Source organism: Protopterus annectens, chromosome 10.part0 (genome assembly GCF_019279795.1).
Source record: "Protopterus annectens isolate FY-2018-M chromosome 10.part0, PAN1.0, whole genome shotgun sequence".
NCBI lineage: Eukaryota > Metazoa > Chordata > Ceratodontiformes > Protopteridae > Protopterus > Protopterus annectens.
The window spans coordinates 136,134,729-136,154,115 of NC_056744.1; the positions used below are offsets into that span (position 1 = coordinate 136,134,729).

Genomic DNA, 19,387 nt, shown 5'->3' on the forward strand with positions numbered 1-19,387 from the left:
AGGCTTGTTCATTAAATCATGTTTCATTTATAAGTATAACATCATATGACACCCCAGCTGTTTTAGATATTCTTTGTGTTTCATTGTTGCAGTCATCACACTTGGGTTATCTGCCTGCAGGTAGTCCTCAGTAAGCCCAAATACCAGAATCTTGGGATTTCTGCGTCAGATGCTGTGGCCTCTTTCATGACATCAGGTCGTCAGGGGTATAAAACATGCAGCCGATGCCATTATATCAGCTTTTCCTCCCATGTGGGAGCCCGAAGCAGAAGCAGTTCGCAAGTGCCGGTCAGCCGCTTCCTGAAATTTTCGTTTTTCGAGTTTCAAACCTGAAGTCTTGTAAAGCTAAGTGCCCCATTGGGAATCCTTTTTTCTTGCTCTAACCGATGTCAGAAAAAGTTAACAATTGTCTTGCCTGTGGAAAGCAAATACCTCACAGAGATTTTCATTCTCACTGCATCACCTGTTTAGGCCCAGACCACGACGTCCCTCGCTGTCAGTTTTATGCCTTGTTCAACACCCGAACTATTCATCATCGAGCTATTTTTGTTTTTAAATTCTTTCACCGTATTCCGAAATGGTTGTGTTAAGCCATCCGACTACCCGAAAAAACACAAGGATAAAGACAGAGACAGACCACATAGGTCCAAAACTGCCGACGATGCTTCCGTTAAGCTAGTCGCCAGTCTGCCGGTACTCAGTGAGGCAGCCCCTGTTACCCGCTTCTACAGATTTGCAGGCCTCTACTGAGACACATTTGGAGTGTCATATGCTGCGAGATGCTTCTTCGACTGTGGAAGCTGCGGATGTCTCTATCTTGGATGAGTCTGGAGCCGCTGTGCAGGTACCGGCTTCTGAGGGTGTATTCAGACATTCCATTGTTTGTATTAGTCTGACTACTTCGTTAATGACTAAAACTATGGAATTTCTCAGGCCCAGAGTTTGCACTACACCTAGGAAACCGATGACCAAAGCGCATTCTCAAGCTCCCATGCCACAGAAACAAATGCTTAGAATGGCTGACGACCTTATTACTTTAATTAGGGGAAACCAGCCTTCCCCCTCTAAAAGACAAAGAATTCATTTTCCTTCTGATTCTGCAGACCATGACTCATATGACTCTGACCCCTGTGATTACCAGGACATGCCCTTATCTACCTATGAGGACTCAGATGCAGAGGATTCCATTCCCTCTGCCCCCCCCCCCCCCCAGATGACTTTTCTTTCGGTGAAACCTTGCATACCCTAAGAGAGCATTTTTGCTGGGAATGCCAGGACTACCCACAGTCCAAAAAGAGACTCAGGGAAACTTTAGACTTGCCTCAGCATAGTATACCCCCTGTCCTGGATATTGTAGATGATGTCTTCATGGAATCCAGTCTTACCCCTGATACTTTACCACCAGCTCCTAGAAAGCCTGACAGGTACTACAGAGTACCGGACTCTCACAAATTTCTCTTTAAAAATCCCACGGTGGATTCAGAGACCATTTCCCAGGGACCTAAAGTTATTAAGGCTACTACAGCCAAAACCCTACCCCTTCTGACATGGATTTGAGGGCTTTAGACAGATGAGGTAAGAAGGTATATACCTATGCAACTCTTGCTATCGGGGCTTTAAATTGCCAGTTTCACATGTTTCACAAGTACCCAGCAGCATATTATGGAACTAAACAAAAAAATGTTGTTGATTCCTGATTGTGCAGAAAATAAAGACTTACAAGAGTTAATGCATTTGGCAAACCAAATTGGTAAACATACCTTGCAGTGTGGTTTTGATGCCTTAGAAGCATCTTGCAGGGCTGCTGTCACTGGGTCTGTTCTGAGAAGGCATGCTTGGCTGAAGGAACAAATCTTGCCAGACCATGTCAAAGCAAAATTACTAGATGCTCCATTAAACCAAGAATGTTTGTTTGGCTCAAAGGCAGAAGTTCTTAAAAAAGATGGAGAAAAAAGCTAAATCTATGCAAAATGTTAAAGATTTCTTACATGTACAGCCACCTAGATTCAGTAGGCATTGCCCTTCAATAAACTGGTCCTTTCCAGTCCCTCCCAGACCTTCTCAGTCCAAACCCAGGGGCAGCAGACCACAAAGACTACAGTCTCAGGTTATGCACAGATCTAAACAATAGAGTGCTCCCTCCTCAAAAACAGGGAGTGGTAAGCCCACCCCCTTATGGAAAAAGTTCACAAAGACTTGTCCTTCATCCTTCCCAGCCATGCCCAAGTACTTGCACCCCTAGGAGGAAAACTTGCACTGCATGCAAAAAACTGGGAGTATATTACCCAGGACTGATGGGTCTTAAACATTGTATCCCAGGGATACTTCCACTCACTGCCAACCCCAAGTGGATTGCCAGACCTTCCTCCAAACCAGTGGGCAGAGGCCCCAAAGCGAGTACTTTCTCTTCTCAGTATCAGGGCTATTCAACCTGTTCCAACAGAGCAAAGGGGACAGGGTTTCTACTCCAGACTGTTCCTGGTGCACAGAAAAGAGAACTCTTGGCACCCTATTCTGGATCTGTCAGCTCTCAACTCCTTCCTGGTGGTGCCAAAATTCAAAATGCTTACACTCCAGCAGCTGCTTCCTATGCTAGACAAGGACTCCTGGCTGGTCACCCTAGACATAAAAGAAGTTTGTCTGCACATCCCCATAAGGGAATCTTGCAAGAAATATCTACATTTCAGGGCAGGCTCTATGCACTATCAGTTCTCTGCACTTCCCTTTGGCTTATCTACTGCACCCAGGGTATTCACAAAGTGCCTGGCTCCAGCCATTGCATACTGCAGGCAGAGAAATATTCAAATTTACCCATACTTGGATGATTGCCTGATTCAGGCAGATAGTCAGGAATTGCTACTTCAGCCCCTGATGTTTGTAAAGAGACTCCTAATTTCTCTGGGGTATACCATCAACAAAAAGAAATCACATCTGGTACCCAGTCAAAAGATTGTATTCCTGGGAGCAAGCTTGAACAAAACTTCCCAGGTGGCATTCCTCACTCCAGAAAAGCAGGTTTATTTGACAAATTACTTCAGACTACTGGCCACCCAAACCCAGTTATCTGTGAGAAAAATACTGCAAGCCATAGGGTTCATGGCCACATGCATTCTACTAATTCCATATTCAAGACTGCATATGAGGAAACTTCAATGGTACTTAAAAAGTCTGTGGTGTCAACATTCTCATGACCTGGAAACAGTGATTCCTATCATTCCGTGCCTAAGGGCAGAGTTCCTTTGGCGGGCAGAGGCTTGCAACCACAACAAGGGACTCCCTTTCATTGAACGCCCCCCCCCCACCGCTCAAACCCTGACAACAGATGCATCAGACTATGCATGGGGGGCTCACATGGCAGGCAAATGGAGCCCAGGACAAATGCACCTGCATATCAATCAAAAAGAAATGTTAGCTGTACAGAATGCACTGACAGCCTTGAAATACTGTATCCTGCCAGGATAACTCGTGATAAAGACAGATAACACCACAGTTATGTGGTACATAAACAAGCAGGGGGGAACTCATTCCTACCCACTCTGCAGGTTAGCCATGGCTCTGTGGAACACAGCCTTGAGATACCAAGTGCACCTGCAAGCTCAGTTCCTACCAGGCAAACAAAATTCACTGGCAGACAACTTAAGCAGAAATTTAATGGACCCACATGAGTGGAAACTGGAACCCAACTAATTCAAACTTCTAATACACAGGTGGGGGACACCAGAAGTGGACCTCTTTGCTTCCCCCCAAAACCATCAACTGAGAAAATTTTGCACCAGAATTCCCCACAGCCAAGCATGGAAAGTGGATGCCCTATTCTTTACATGAGAAAACCTCTCAATATATACCTTTCCCCCTCTGCCCCTCCTTTCAAAAGTACTACTCAAGATCAGACAGGCCAGGCCAAGGACAATCATTATTGAACCAGACTGGCCACGGCAACACTGGTGCCCACTCCTACTCAGTCTGACAGCAGTGCCACCCTGGCATCTACATCATATCCCCTCTCTGCTGTCTCAGCAGGGGGAACAGATTTTGCATTCTCAGCTGCAAACCCTGAACCTGGCAGCCTGGCTTATTCCCTGAATATGTCACCAGCAACCCTAAGAAAACAGGTGCTGGATGTTGTCTTTGAGGCCAGGAGGCCTAGTACTAGGAAATCCTGTTCAGAAAAGTGGAAAAGATACTGTTCTTGGAGCCAGTCTCAGGGAAAAGACACAGCCATGCCCGCCTTACCTCAAATCCTAGATTATGTAGCAGAGCTGCTCCACAAAGGCCTATCCTTCTCATCAATTAAGATTCATGCCACTGCCATCTCAGCTCATTACAATCCTGAGCCACCCCTCTTCTCTCACCCTCTGATCAAACTGTTCAATAATTTAAGACCCCCAAGGAGAGCTCCCACTCCTGTCTGGGACCTTAACTTTCTACTAGAGAAGCTCACGTTCCCTCCTTTTGAGCCTGCTGCTACAGCAGAGTTAAAATTCCTCTCTTGGAAAACAGCTTTATTTCTAGCCATCACTTCAGCAAAAAGAGTGTCTGAGTTACAGGCCCTTATGGCTATGGAACCCTTCATTATCTTCCATGCGGACAGGGTTTCCCTCGGGACTAACCCATCATTTATACCCAAGGTGGTATCCAGTGTGGCTTTAAACCAATCCATCCATTTACTAACCTTTTTTCCTAATCATCACAATAAAGGGGGAAGGGTCCTGCACTCCTTGGATGTGCACAGCTCAGGTTCTACCTTGACAGGACTAAACCTTTCAGAAAATCTGACCAGCTGCTAGTCAGTTTTGCTACAGGGACAGAGGGCAAGACCATTTCAAAGCAAACCATTTCTAAATGGATAGCACACTGCATCCATTTCTGCTACAAACACCATGGAAAACCTACCCCACAGGGGATCAGACCTCATTCCACTAGGGCTACCTCAACCTCTACAGCATTTTTCAGGGGAGTCCCTACCAGGGGCATCCTGGAAGCTGCAGCCTGGAGTTCTGTACTCACCTTCACCAAGCATTACCACTTACCTATCTTTTCTAAATCCAGAGCTGAATTTGCTACAGCAGTCTTACAAGGCCTGCTAGCCAGCCCTAATACTTCTTCGACTGCCTCCACCCTTCCTCAGCTTTGGAATCAACCCAAGTGTGATGACTGCAACAGTGAAACACGAAGAACATAGTACAGTTGTATACACTTACCATAAATGTAGATGTTCGAGTGTATTCACTTTTGCAGTCCTGGTTACCCTCCCTCCAGCCCCATCTTTTCTATACTTTCTACCTATCCTCTTTTTTGGCCATATCTTATGGCAGTGGTATTTACTTTCTACTGGAGGTGTTCCACATCCTATGATTGCTTCCTATTTTGGGGGCTCCTGACATCTGGGGCAAGAAAAACTGATGTAATGGTGTCGGCTGCATGTTTTATACCCCTGACGACCTGACATCATGGAAGAGGCAACAGCATCCGATGCAGAAAACCCAAGACTCTGGTATTTGGGCTGACAGAGGACTACCTGTAGGCAGATAACCCAAGTGTGATGACTGCAACAGTGAATACACTTGAACATCTACATTTATGGTAAGTGTACACAACTGTACTTTTTGAAGTCTTTAATTTTATTACTCAGGATTATGGTGTTTGCAATAAAACATTTTCTTTGTTTTTCAACACTGGTAACTTTGGCTTAACTTATCTGGCAATGCTAAAAAAAATCACAAATTTTGTGCTTTTTAGAACCAATAAATATATTTCCCAGATGACTCAAGTGTAAGTTATCTTCATAAAAATGTCTTGGCCTAAACTTCAATTCTTCCCCAAAAGAGAGAACATTAACAGAGTTTATTAGATATTGTATCCTAATACTATTAGTCATTTGTCTTCCCAATATTTTTATCTTACCCCTGAAGTGTGGGACTGGAAGAATACCATAAAACATATGCCTGAAGTCAGCTTCTTTTCTGAGGGAAATAATATTCTTCACTTTCACTCCCTGTTATGCTAACTTCATTACTGCCACAACACCACAGTATCATATTGATTAGATTTACTAACAGTTTAACTGCATCCCTCGTGTCCTTCATTTAAGAGCCTCACGGGCATGAGGCAGTGACAAAGTCATGCTGTATTCAGAGAACCCACTCTCTTAGACCAGAATTGAGTAATCTATAACCAAAATCTTTTTTTTTGGGGGGCACATGGAATATGTGATTTATTTTGGTCAGAAACAGTGGCTGTCTGATCTAAATTATTAAAGCTCATACACAAGGTTCCCTAGTATCAGTGTTCCATACACAAGGTTCCCTAGTATCAGTGTTCTGTACACAAGGTTCCCTAGTATCAGTGTTCCATACACAAGGTTCCCTAGTATCAGTGTTCCATTCACAAGGTTCCCTAGAATCAGTGCTCCATACACCACGTTCCCTAGAATCAGTGTTCCATACACCACGTTCCCTAGAATCAGTGTTCCATACACCACGTTCCCTAGAATCAGTGTTCCATACACCACGTTCCCTAGTATCAGTGTTCCATTCACAAGGTTCCCTAGAATCAGTGCTCCATACACCACGTTCCCTAGAATCAGTGTTCCATACACCACGTTCCCTAGAATCAGTGTTCCATACACCACGTTCCCTAGTATCAGTGTTCCATACACAAGATTCTCTAGTATCAGTGCTCCATACACAAGGTTCCCTGGTATCAGTGTTCCATACACCACATTCCCTAGAATCAGTGTTCCATACACCACGTTCCCTGGTATCAGTGCTCCATACACAAGGTTCCTAGTATCAGTGCTCCATACACAAGGTTCCCTAGTATCACTGTCCCCCCATTGCTCTCCTGTGGATTTCTTTCCAGCTGATTGCATCACCATCAAAATTGGCTGTCTTGCTCCGCATTCTTGTTGTTAACACTTATTGTTGACCAGGTGTTTAGATATGATGATTAAAATGTCTTTACTGATAGCAACTGCATCTGTAGTGATACTGTTAGTGTTTGACTTAACATTAAAATTCAAACCATTAAGATCTGAAAATTACACTTCCTGTAATATTTAAAGCGTCTTTGTTATCTTTTACATCCTTAGTAACCTGAGCTCCTAGGTGGTTAAAATTTATACATCACTCTTGTATTGTAAGCCAACATCATTGGATGCAACATAGTTAATGGCAATAATTTCAACCTCTGTATTACTTACTTTAACAGTAAAGAAAGTGTGTTGATAAGCATTTACATCCGCTGTTTGGGAAGCTGTATCTATTAAGGTTTTACCCATTTCCTTTCTACACCTGACACTCAACCTTTCATCAGAGTCCAAACCTTTGATAACATTGCTGTACATTTTACAGTGTGAGATTGTTAAATAATCTTTAACCACTCTATTGTCCAAACAATATTTATCAATTTCGTCATGCAAAAAATACGAACAAAAGTGTCTCAATGCTAAATGTAACCAAAAGATGTGATGTTACTAATGTCACCACTACGTTAACAACATCTAGTCCCTTCACAACAAAGAGTAGTGAGGGCTCTCTTTCTATGATACTAAGAGCATGCAAAGGCATGGTATAACTAACAGAACCTGCCCCCTGCTCAACTGCTGAACATGCAGAGAAAGGTGGGTTTTACAGTCTATTCTGCATTTATTGTTTCAGTGAACCCTCAACAATCACACCCACTGCAACTGCAAAGTATTCATCTCTGCAATTTTTTAAAAAGAAAAGTGGAAGAACACAAAAGAAAAACAAGGTTTTCCTCTAGACCTTACAGGGGCAAGAGAGTGGACATAATAAAACATGTGAAAAAACACTATTTAATATGTTTCATTCCTACAGTAGGGCTAGCTTTCTCAATATCGAGTGTACACTTGAAGGATGGGTATTACTGTCCTTCCTGCATTTTGATTGGTTCAACAAGCCTTCAGCAATCATGCAAACTGCAACTGCAAAGTGTTCATTTTGGTGTCTAAAAAGAAAGTGGGAAGAACACACAGAAAAGAAAAACAATGTTACAGGGGCAAGATGGTTGACATAAAAGTTGTAGTGTTGCTTTATTTACAGTTTGCTATTGTTTATCTGTTTTTTTTATTATTCTTTCAGAAGACAGTTTATCAGGCAAGTTTATGTATGACTTTACCAAGTGTAAACGGCAAACACTTTCCTGTAGTTCATTTCTGTACACTGTGTATGCAGTGTTAGTTTTGTACAATGTTTCATGTAAAATTGTATGCTAAGAATATACCCAAATTGTATTCTATAAGTTTAAATGTTTTGCTTGTTCCCTGTGTTTTGACTAGATTTCTGTGATGGCATAGCTACTTGCATCTTAAAGAAATCTAGACAACGTATTTTAACAATACATTTCTTTGTTGCAATGTTGCTATCTTTGACATCTGTGTCCTTATATCTTGCTATGGTGATTTTGCTATACTGCTTTTCTGGCCAGTAAGGCAAGAGACTAGCACAGTGTTCTGCACTAATTCTTTTCCTTGAATGTCTGAGAGTGAATGCTCAAATTACGTTAGCACATATTGTTTAGTCCAGAAGAATACAGCCGTACAGAAAACATTACTAATTCATCTTGTATTTAACTGGAGTAACTGGGTAGAAAATCTTATTTGGTTTCTTGGTTAATTATATATATAAGCCTTTTTAACTCAAAATCTCAGTGAGATTTGTTAATAAAGCTTTCATCATGTGACTGGTGTCCTTAATTTCTAATCACAAACATCTGTAAAGAGGAAGGCTGTATATTTTTCAATACTTGTAATACTGTCATTGCATCAGTTGCAGAATATCCCTTTTTTAATGACTGATTTAACCATAATTACAATATTATCTTGAATTTTGGTCATGTACATCATTTTGTTTTAATCTCTGCTGCACAGCTTCTAAGTTTGGTCATTTCTATTTTAGAAGACTATTTATTGCTGTTGTAGAATTTCCCCACCATCAGCAAAATTATCAACAGCCTTGCTTGTCAAGTACAGAGAAAGAGCTTTGGATAAATATGAGGATTATAATACAGCTGCTAACTGTAGAAAAGTGTGCATTAAAAAGGAAAAAAAAAACAGTAAATGCTGCTGTTACCAGTTACTTTATGAAATGCTGTAGTTTAATAATCACAGCTCTATTAAACATTTCTGTGATTTTGATTGGGAAGCAAGTGGCAGAAAGAAAAAAAAACATTCCCTGTAAAAGCATTCAAAAGTATAACACTTTAATGAAGAGTATGAAGGATGCATTTCTAAGTGTGTGTTATAATTCAGTTATAACCGGTATTTCCTTCAAAGGGTTAGAGAAACAAAGGGATTACAGTGATATTTAAAATGCTTTGATTAATAAAAATATGTTCTTAGAAATTAGTAGTTGCATGATACTGCTTAAAAAAATAATGAAAAAGTGTGTGACCATAGTGTTTAATATGTTTTCTTGCATTGTTGTGCTTCACAGATAGAAAACCCCAGGTATCTAAGAGAGAAGCCTTTACCTCTGTCTCCGGTAGGTGTTAAACCCTTTGTTTGCTGTATGTACCATACTGTTTATGCATATTTTAGTGCAGTAGTAATGTTTTTCAACTTGACATTTATTGTCTTCAGGAGATTTCTATTTATAACCTAAGGTGATCTTTTTTTTTTTTTTTTTTTTTTTAAGATTTCCCCTAAAACCAGTCTGGGTAAAATCAGTAGTTTCCGTGATGACCAGGCACTTGTTCGTATGCATGAGAAAGAGGTAAGATGGACAACACCTGCAACTTTTTTGTTGCTCAGGTGTATTCTAAGTGACTGTTTTCTACTTAACTGGGAGATGCAACATAGCACCTCAGTAACTGGGAGCACTTTCACAGTCATTCAAAATTTGACTTTGATTGCATTTGACCTCCATCTTTACAAAAATGAAAGGCATGAGTATATAAATCTGCTACAGAAATGTGCATCATGAAATGAGTGCATTTGGAAGCTCAGCTTGTTCTGTAATAATTACAATTTCTTTTGAACTGCTTAAAGGGTACTACAAAACGTTGTTGATACCATGTACATCGCTGAACAGCAGCATGTTTAACAAAAGGAGCTTTATGTTTAAGTGGGAATATTCAAATTCATTCCAGGTTTATCTGGGCTTAATTTTAAAATATGTTTTTCAGTCTGTCACTGGCTACTAGCTTATTCCATGCATCCACAACCCCTTGTTATCCTAGAATTAAAGAATATCTTATAAGCTTCGTGATAAATGTTAGAGCCAAGGCATGTATACTTTCACTTATTGTAATGGTTTCTTTCTTCGTGTAGGGCTGCTGTAAAATCAGGTTGGTTCAGTCAGTGCAAAGATGGCTTGCAGCATATACAGTTTTCCTACTCTGTAGAGAATTGACTGACAATGTTTGGTTAAATAATATTGTGTGTGTAAAAACAGCTGGATAATTTGGCAGTAAAAATACTTTACTGATCTTAAGTTTTGTCTATTGCTTTATCGTTATTTTCATATCATTTGCAACATGATGTATGTACTCAAGGGAAGGTTAGTTACTCTTACCATTTCTGAATCTCTTATTGGTTGTGGTACTCCCACATTGGGGGATGGTAAAGAAAGTCTTTCCAGAAGAGTGCAAATCCATAGTATCTAGGCAGTGACCAAGTACATTTTGTATAACTTTTTTTATCGGGTTATTGCTAGGGCAGTGCATTACAGAGTTTTCCTTGTCCTTTAAATATTCTGTTATGCATTTCTGCATCTTATGAGGACAAAGTGAGTTGCTAGTCTTTCCTTTTCCTCCTCTAGCTTGCTTCCTTTCTTTACTCTTTGTCTCTCTCTCTCTCTCTCTGTCCCAATCCGTATGTCACCTAGTCTTTAGGTTCCCTCTTTTCTTTTCTTTTGACTGTGATATCAACCTGTCTTGTCTTTATCTCTTCATTGTTTTCCTATTTTCTTTTCTTCTTGTTTCATTTTCATCTCCCTACCACTTTCTACTTCTGTTTACAGTTCCTCCATTTTCCCTTCCTCACTTTTTCATCCCTCTTTTCCTTCTCTGTTTTTCATTCATTATTGGTTACCAGTGCCTGTTTTTAGTTCCATCTTCTTGTAATCCATTTTTCCCTATTGAAGTCAGCGAGCCTTTTGTTTCCTTATCTTTTCATGTATTTTTTGTATCATATCCTAGTAAGAATAGTTTAGAAGTCAGTTCTGCTATTCCAAGAGATATAGTATTTATTAGGTCTTCCAACTCTTTCCTATATTCCTCTAATTTACCACAGCTCTTGAAAACATGCACATTAGCCGTTGCTCTTTATATGTCCAACATATTCTCCTAACTCCTTGGAACTCCCATTTTAACACACCTGCTGTTTGGAATTAATTTTTAAATTGTTTCCACGTTTTTAGTTCCTCTCTCATTATTATCTGTGGCCAGTATGTAACAGTTTCTTGCATTGTACTCCATCTAAAAACCACATTCTCATCCTTGTCTTCCTACAGACAACCTTTTGGTTTTACCCTTTCCTTCCATATCCCCCATCCATTCTATTTCTTTCTTACTGAATAACCCCCCTGTGCTTCACCTTGTCCATTTTAGTTTCACCTCTTCAATGTGGCACTCCAGAATATGGCTGTGATTTCTCCCTTCTTTCAACATGCCTTTTCTTTTTCCCATGTCATTGTCTTCCAGTCGGCTGTATAGTCTATATCTATTAATCTTATAATATTGGCTACTATACATGCTTGCAGACATTCCTGGAAGTCTGGCATGCCTAATCCTCCTTTCTGTGGGCTTTCCACAATTCTGTCTTGTGCAACTCATGGTTTCTCCCCATCCCATACAGTTGCTTCATCTTCTTTAATAATATGTTATCTGAAAGAGGCCATAATGCCTGCCCTGCATTCAGAAATTGGAATAATACATTTATTTGTATTACTTACTTTCTTTGGTCTATGTCTAACTTAATTTCTTACCAGTTTCTTATTTGTCCATTTATTTTACTGTATATCTTTTCATTTGTCAATGTGTTTGAGCTTGCTATGGTATTTGTTGCCGAGATACCCAGACATTTTATTTCTCCCTTTAATTTTCTGACTCCTCCTCCTCCTCCTCCTCTTCTGCTCTCTCTTTTCTTGATTTATCACTACCATTTTGTTTTTTTTCCTTTTATTTTCTTTATACACTAACTTCATCACATACTCCTTCAATGTACACCAGACTTTACTTTTGTCTTCTGCATAATGCTTCAGTGTTAGGAGGATATCATCTCTATAGGTTATTATTTTCCTCCAATATCCATATTCCCTCCACCAATGACTCTATGTATAGAGCAAGTAGTAATGGGAATAGTGGACAGCCCTCCTGGGTCGCCCTCTTAATGTCTATCTTGTCTGACAGCCTAGCTCAAATCCTTACCTTAGCTGTTTCCCTCTTCCTCTCCCATATATCTCTTTTAGCATTCTTATCCAATCATTTGGAAATTCACATCTCTCCAATAGCTCAGACATATAACTCCAGTCTGCCCTTTATTTGGGGTCTATATTATACATTCGAAGCTTCAAAATTTCGAACCTCATATGTTCGACAACATATGAGCGAAACTTGAAATCTCGAATATGTAATAAAAAAGTAAAAAAAAAAAAACTTACCTTAATGCTCTGAGCAGGGAGGCAAGCCCCCCTGCACCCCCTACTTAAATATACCAATTCTGATATCGCACTTCAGTGCAGAAAAGGGAAATTTTCCCATTCTGCGTGTACTGGGCGATTGCCTTTCATCTTCAAACTTTTCAAAGTTCGATCATATGGTGTCGACCATATGACATACGAACTTTGAAACATTCGGCAATTTAATAGGGACCCTTTATTTGGCATCTAGAATTATTAGATTTAGTTCCTTTTTCTTTTTTTTCTGCATCTTGCATTAGCAGCAGTGTTGTTTCCAGACTATCTGCTGTTCTTATTTCCCCTACAAATCCTGTTTGCTCTAGATAGATCATTTTAGTTAATAGCTTCCTTAGCCCAGTGGAACAACAGGCAGAAGGGACTTTACCTGATGAACTGAGACCAGCAGTTTTTTCGCTTGACTCGTGGCTTAAGCGGAGCATACCATCTGGAGCCCCGGTAATGGGTAACAGTACTTGTTTGGCAAGTTATTGGATGAGTTTAAAGATAAACTTACTAAGTTTCGTAAATTACAGCAAGTGAATAAATATTTTAAATAATGTCTCAAATTCAAACTTGTACCTAAAGGACTCAGGTCATGGAAATTCCCAACTGGGTTAGAGCAAAATTCACTGTTACATCAGGAGCTCCTAGCCATGTTTGACAAACATGCCTGTGAACTGATGGAGCTCCTGATAAAACATAACAGCCAAGCCATGGAAGCATTACACAGCGATATTAAAGAACTTGATGGTAAAATCATGAACAGCAATTTATTTGCTGGTCATAAAAGTCAGTACGACCACATTTTCAAGGACATTGATAGTCTGTGTGATGCTATTTTGCACAAGAAGAATAAAATACTGGCACGAGATAAGTCAGTATACGCGCAGGGCAAAGCATATTCTTTACCACCCCTAGGGCAAACTGGTAATACATTTTCCAGTAGACAACAACAAGAATACGATGAAACCTCTGGAGAATCTAATGGAGAAGTTGTCCCTTTAGATCAACCGGAGGTGCGGAGATCAGAAAGGTTACGGAATCGCAGGCAACAGAACCAGGGACCCATATCCACAAACCTATTGCTGAAAACACAACCAGCAGAGGAATGGGAACAGGAACAACCAATAATAGAGGTGGTTAGTGACTTTGACTGTAAAGTCATTGAAAATGCTGCTCATGATTTTAAAATTTATAACTACAGTGCAATTGCTCTTGGTGAAGAATGTGCTAATTTATTTAGCAAAGGATACACCTTTATTCCTACTAAATCTGTGGATCTTGTTAGGTTGATCTTGGATTTAAAAATGTATGTTAGAAATTTAAATCAACATGTGGTATTAAACAATGAAAGTCACATTATATGTAATGGTGAAACAAGTGTTAGAATTTCAAGTGTTTTTAACCCTGATGTGCATCCCATATTAAAGGTGTTTGAAAAAGTGTGTGAAATAGATTTCAGATATTTTTCTTCACAATTTGATTATGCTGATAATATGTGTGATATTGATAAAAGTACCTTGGAGCATCTTAGATCACACAGTGATCTTAGGTTCATGCATCCTGACAAGGGTGAGGTCATGGTAATTATGCAACAACATGATTACATTCAAAATATGTTTAACATGTTGTATATTGGTATCTGTAAAGAGGTGTGTATCAAGAAGTACATCTTGGGTATAAGAGAATAGACTGGGAATTACTGGATAAGCTTACACAGGAACAGATTACTATACAGGAATATAACTATGTGACAATTGATTGGCCTAGGATCCCGGTACTTTTCGGGGTCCCTACGATACGTAAGGATATTACTGATCCACCTTTAAGGCCCATTGTAGATTCTAGGAAATCTACGACCAGTTACATAGCTAGATTCCAGGATAAACAACTCAAAACAGTAGTAAATAATATTCCAAATTTGTGTCATGATTCCTGGCAGTTTCTCACCATTTGTAATAAACCTAATCCTTTCATGATGGTATTTTTATAACCATAGATGTAAAAGATTTGTTTAGTAGCATTCCCCATGAGCAAGGAAAGGACTGGTTTTGCTTATACCTCCATGAAGTAATGAAGTTACATCAAGATAAAATTAATGTTTATAACCAGTTATTAGATATGGTCCTAAGCTTCAGTTATATACACTTTGAATGACATTATTACAGGCAAATGGAAGGGGTAGCCATGGGGTCAGTCTGTGGCCCTCTGTTTGCTAATATTGTGATGGCATGGTGGGAAAGGGAATTATTGTACCCAAGCTCTTTCTATTCCTACATTGGTTTGTATGTCAGGTACCTGGATGATCTGTTTATTGTATGGAAAGGGCCAATGGTAGAAATTAATAACTTTATTGATTATATCAATCAGACAACTAATTTTTTGAAATTTACCCATGTTGTTAGCTTGGATAGTGTGGCTTATTTAGATGTCTTAATTTCAAAGAATACAGTAGGGCTGAAATCAAACATTCATAGAAAACCAACATTTTCAAATACATACCTGCACTATTCCAGTAACCACCCCACTCATGTAAAGAGGGGAGTTGTGAATGGCCAAATGGTTTGCGCAGCCCGTATGGTCTCAAATTATGATGATTTCATAGGGGAGTGTACCCATATATCAAGTATATTTTATAACAGGGGTTATCCTAGAAGAATGGTGAATCAGATACGAAATGAAGGTATTCTGAAATGTAATCAGAGTATCTATGTCCCATTGCTTTGTGAATACCTTGAGAGATTAGAGATGGTAAGCGAAGGGAATAGCAATTATGCCAATACGAATATTAATAACAATGATATTCCTGCCATTAATACAAATAATTCTGTTATGGATGGTGGAGGTAACGGGAACGTAACAATGTTTTGTCCTTTTGTCACCACATATGATAATGGCAAGATAGTTAGTGATATTTTAAATAAAAATTGGAACATTATTAAAATGGAAACAGATCTGACTAACAGGCTAGGAATTAACCCTGAAATTGTATACAGGAGGGGCCCCAACTTTAAAAATATTTTGTAGCGACAGCCAGCAACCACCAGGGTGGGCAAGATGTTTCCTTGCGGTACATGTAATCAATGTAAATATGTATTTAATGGATCAAGTATAAAAACAGGTAACAAGAAAATCCAAATTAGGGGTAGATATAGCTGTTATACACAAGGGGTATGTTGCATGTTGTTCAGATTGTCCAACATTTTATGTTGGAAAAACTGAACGTAAACTATCCCAGAGGATATTTGAGCATATTTATGACATCTCCCACAGCAAGGACACAAATGCGCTATTTAAGAACATAAGTAAATTTCCTACTCATAGCTTTAAATTTTTGGTAGTGTACCAGGTTATGAAAGACTTCCCTTGGAGGACCCTGGAAACTAATTTTAGAAAATAAAAAAACATGGACATGGTGGCAAATATACCTGAATGCTGGATCTCCCCTGGGGCTAAATGAAATGATTTCCAGTAACAGTCTCCTTAAATTAACATATGATAGGCAGTTTATAATATTTGCATTTTTATTTGCATATGTATGTATATAAATGTAATTTGAAAATATATGGTCTACAAAGTATCAATTGTTTTTAACACTTGTTATTTTTAAATGTTGGATTGGAGCTGGTATTGGCTGTTGTATTTTATGATGTCATGTATTGTCAGTATAAAAGGGTTATTCAGTGTTTATTTGTCTTTTCGGCTTTTCCCGGTAAGGGGTCGCCACAGCAGAACTCCAGTCCGCTAATGATTGGCAGTAGATTTTTTATGGTGCCGAGTTGCCAGTCCATTGCCCAACCTTCAGCGAAGGCACGCCCATTCACACATGTCTTTCGGAGGCCACTCAACCACGGGGAGGACATGCAGACTCCACACAGAAGGCACTCGCCACACACTAGCTGAGAATCAAACAGGAGAACCTCTTGCTGTGAGGCAACAACACAACTGCTGTACCACCGCGGCTTGTACATAAAAGGGTTATTTAGTGTAAAATAGTTTATCTGAAGAAGTTTGGTAATTTATCAGACGAAAGCACTAAATAAACTGTGGAATATATACTTTTGCCTTTTCTTGCTGCCAGCCAGTTGGTTTTTATTAGCTTCCTTAGCCTATCTTTCTGTAATTGCCTAAAACATTTGTAGTCATGGTTCAAAATGGATATGGGCTTATAAGAAGAGGTTGCTAAGGGTTCTTTCCCCTCTTGACGAATTACTGTTATGGTTGCTTCCTTCCATGACATCAGTGATTCCTCTCTATCTGTATTTTATTAAATAGATAAATCCATTTAGTTATTACTTTTTTATTTTTCAGCTCCTAAACCTCTATTGGTATCCCATCACTTTCCAGGGATTTCCCTTTAGCCATTGAACTCCATGCCTAAATACATCTTCCTTCGTTGTTGGCTTTGTAAGCTCTTTTGCTTTCTGTTGAGTTAGTTAAGCAGTAGGTGAAAATTCCCAACCTTGTAGTTCCTCTTCTATCAGGGTACCATCAACCTTTTCCCTTTTATACAAGTTTTGATAACATTCTCTGAATCCTTCCAGTACCCCTTCCACCTTTTCCTCTCTCCCCCTTCTTAGTTTTGTAAATTCTCTTTTCTACCTCCTGCTGTCTAAGCCTCATTGCAAGTGCTTTCATTGGCTTTGGATTTATGCTAAGGAAGAGCCTTTTGACTGCTACCCTTTTCATCTGTATTCTTTCATCTTCACCTTTTTTGGAACATCTGCTTAATTTCCCTTTCCCTTTCTCCATGCTCTCCCTTTTGTTTTCTATTTTGTATGACTTCTGACTCACTGCAGATACATCTTTCATTAATATCCATAACCTCCTGCTTCTTATTTAATTGTCATTGCATTTCTTGTACTACTTATCTCACCCACGCCATGCCCACACCTTTCTCTTGACTTAGCTAATATTTTTCCCCTTTACCCACAATTCCTACAGGCATTCTCCAGTGCTTCTTAATTTCCTTCTCCCTACTTAGTCTCAGTTATTTTTCTATCAGTGCATGATCAGGCATCAGTATTGTCTTTGTCTTTATTTGCTGTATTGTTTTGTGTTCCACCAATATGTACCCTGTCTCCAGCCTTGACTAGCTGCTGTGTCTATTATTCCAGTTCCCTTTTTTCAGCTGTCCTACCCACATTTATCATACCTGTTGTTTGTATGAAATGTCTCAGAAACTTCTCTGAAGAGTTTCTTTCTTCATGAGCCCCTGTCTATCTCTTCTCGTTTTATTGTTGTCCCCCACATATAGGCATATTCTCTCCAGAAACCTCACTATTAAATTAATCACTATTTAAATTAAGAGGTCTCATCACATTTACTGAATTGTGCAGTGGTATATACACTGGCATTATAGTGATTTTAAAATCATCTATTGTTCCTTTAATTCCTGCCATCCTTCCTTTCCTGTCTTCTACTCTCATTTTTATTTCCATTTGGTTTATTTTTTCATTATTTCAGAATCCTCACACCCCCCTTTTTCCTTGTTTCCCAGGAAGAACCTGCTGCTGTATTATATCCATATCCTCTTACCATTTTACAGTCCTCTTGCGGGATGTATGTTACATAGTTAATATTTGAGTGTTTCCTTTTCTCATGTTTTATAACTCTCTCTCCTTCTTACATTTCCCTCCCAACCATTTACAGTCCACAACTTAACCTTTACTAGTGTTCCTCCCATTCTTTCTAATTTGACTGGTATCAATTTTTCTTTTTCTCTCCTATATTCATCCCCTTTTCTTTCTTTTTTTTTGTTTGTGGCTTCCTCAGTATTTTGGTCTCTTCTCCTTTGTTGTGTACAATTTTGAGAAGCTATCTTGTTCAACAGTGGTTTCTGTTTAATAACTCCCATTCATTTTTGAGTGTTGATTTCTCTTTTGTTTTATATTAACATTTGTATATTTTTCATTGCCACTATATTATTTTTACATTTTATTTTTCTTTTCTACTCCTTGAGCACATTACCTGACATGTTCTGTGGCATAGCTATTACTTGACTGACAAGCAGGCTCGCTTCACTTTTGAACATTAGGTTTTTCTCTTTGTTTTGTATTAATATTATAGTCATGCATTGCTATTCTTTTACTTCGCATTCATATTAAAATGCTTTAGTTGCATTATTTTGCTCAGTCTCCATCCAAAACCATCTCAATTAGTTTATTCACTGGTTCTTTTCATATGTCAGTGTTCTTTCATTCAGTGTCCATCTAACAGCAATTCTCCAAGATGCGTTTCCACCTTGTTTTTGGAGGGTCATACAATAATTGGTAGTGCAAGATTCACCTTCTTACCATTTCCTTGTCTCAGTTTAATCGCATGTACTTCTGAAGGTGAAGTCCTTTTTCCCCCAACCTAGATCTTTATTTAGATCCCCACATTTCTTTTCTTTTATTTGCATATAATTTAAACAGGTTACCTTCTCTCACCTTCTCCAATGTCCAGTATTAAATTAAAGGGGAAAAGAAGGCAGGCAGGAAGAATACTTTACCACCTCACTAAAAAATGGGCCTGCTCCAAAACTGTTATTCAAATTGCAGCTTCTCCCTCTTCCAGTTCTATTTTTCATATGCTGCTTTCCATCTGGTTACTTTTATTTTGTCTACCTTCTCCTTCATTTTCTGCTACCACCTAAACAGTCTTTTCCAAGGAACATGAGTACCAATAGAATAGAACAGAAAAATTACAACGGACAAAATTGTATTTCACGCAGTGAAATGTGGATGTGATGCTGTAAATGGTTT

General features: G+C 39.1%; 1 protein-coding gene across 2 annotated transcripts in view; it reads left to right on the plus strand.

The window, feature by feature from the left end:
* Positions 1 to 19,387, plus strand: part of CEP112 (centrosomal protein 112) — a 3,283,222-nt gene that overhangs the window by 541,191 nt on the left and 2,722,644 nt on the right. For both annotated transcript variants that reach the window (XM_044085107.1, XM_044085108.1), the window contains exons 7-8: positions 9,456 to 9,503; positions 9,657 to 9,734. In XM_044085107.1, the coding sequence (XP_043941042.1) occupies positions 9,456 to 9,503; positions 9,657 to 9,734 (126 nt within the window). The remainder of the gene's footprint in view (positions 1 to 9,455; positions 9,504 to 9,656; positions 9,735 to 19,387) is intronic.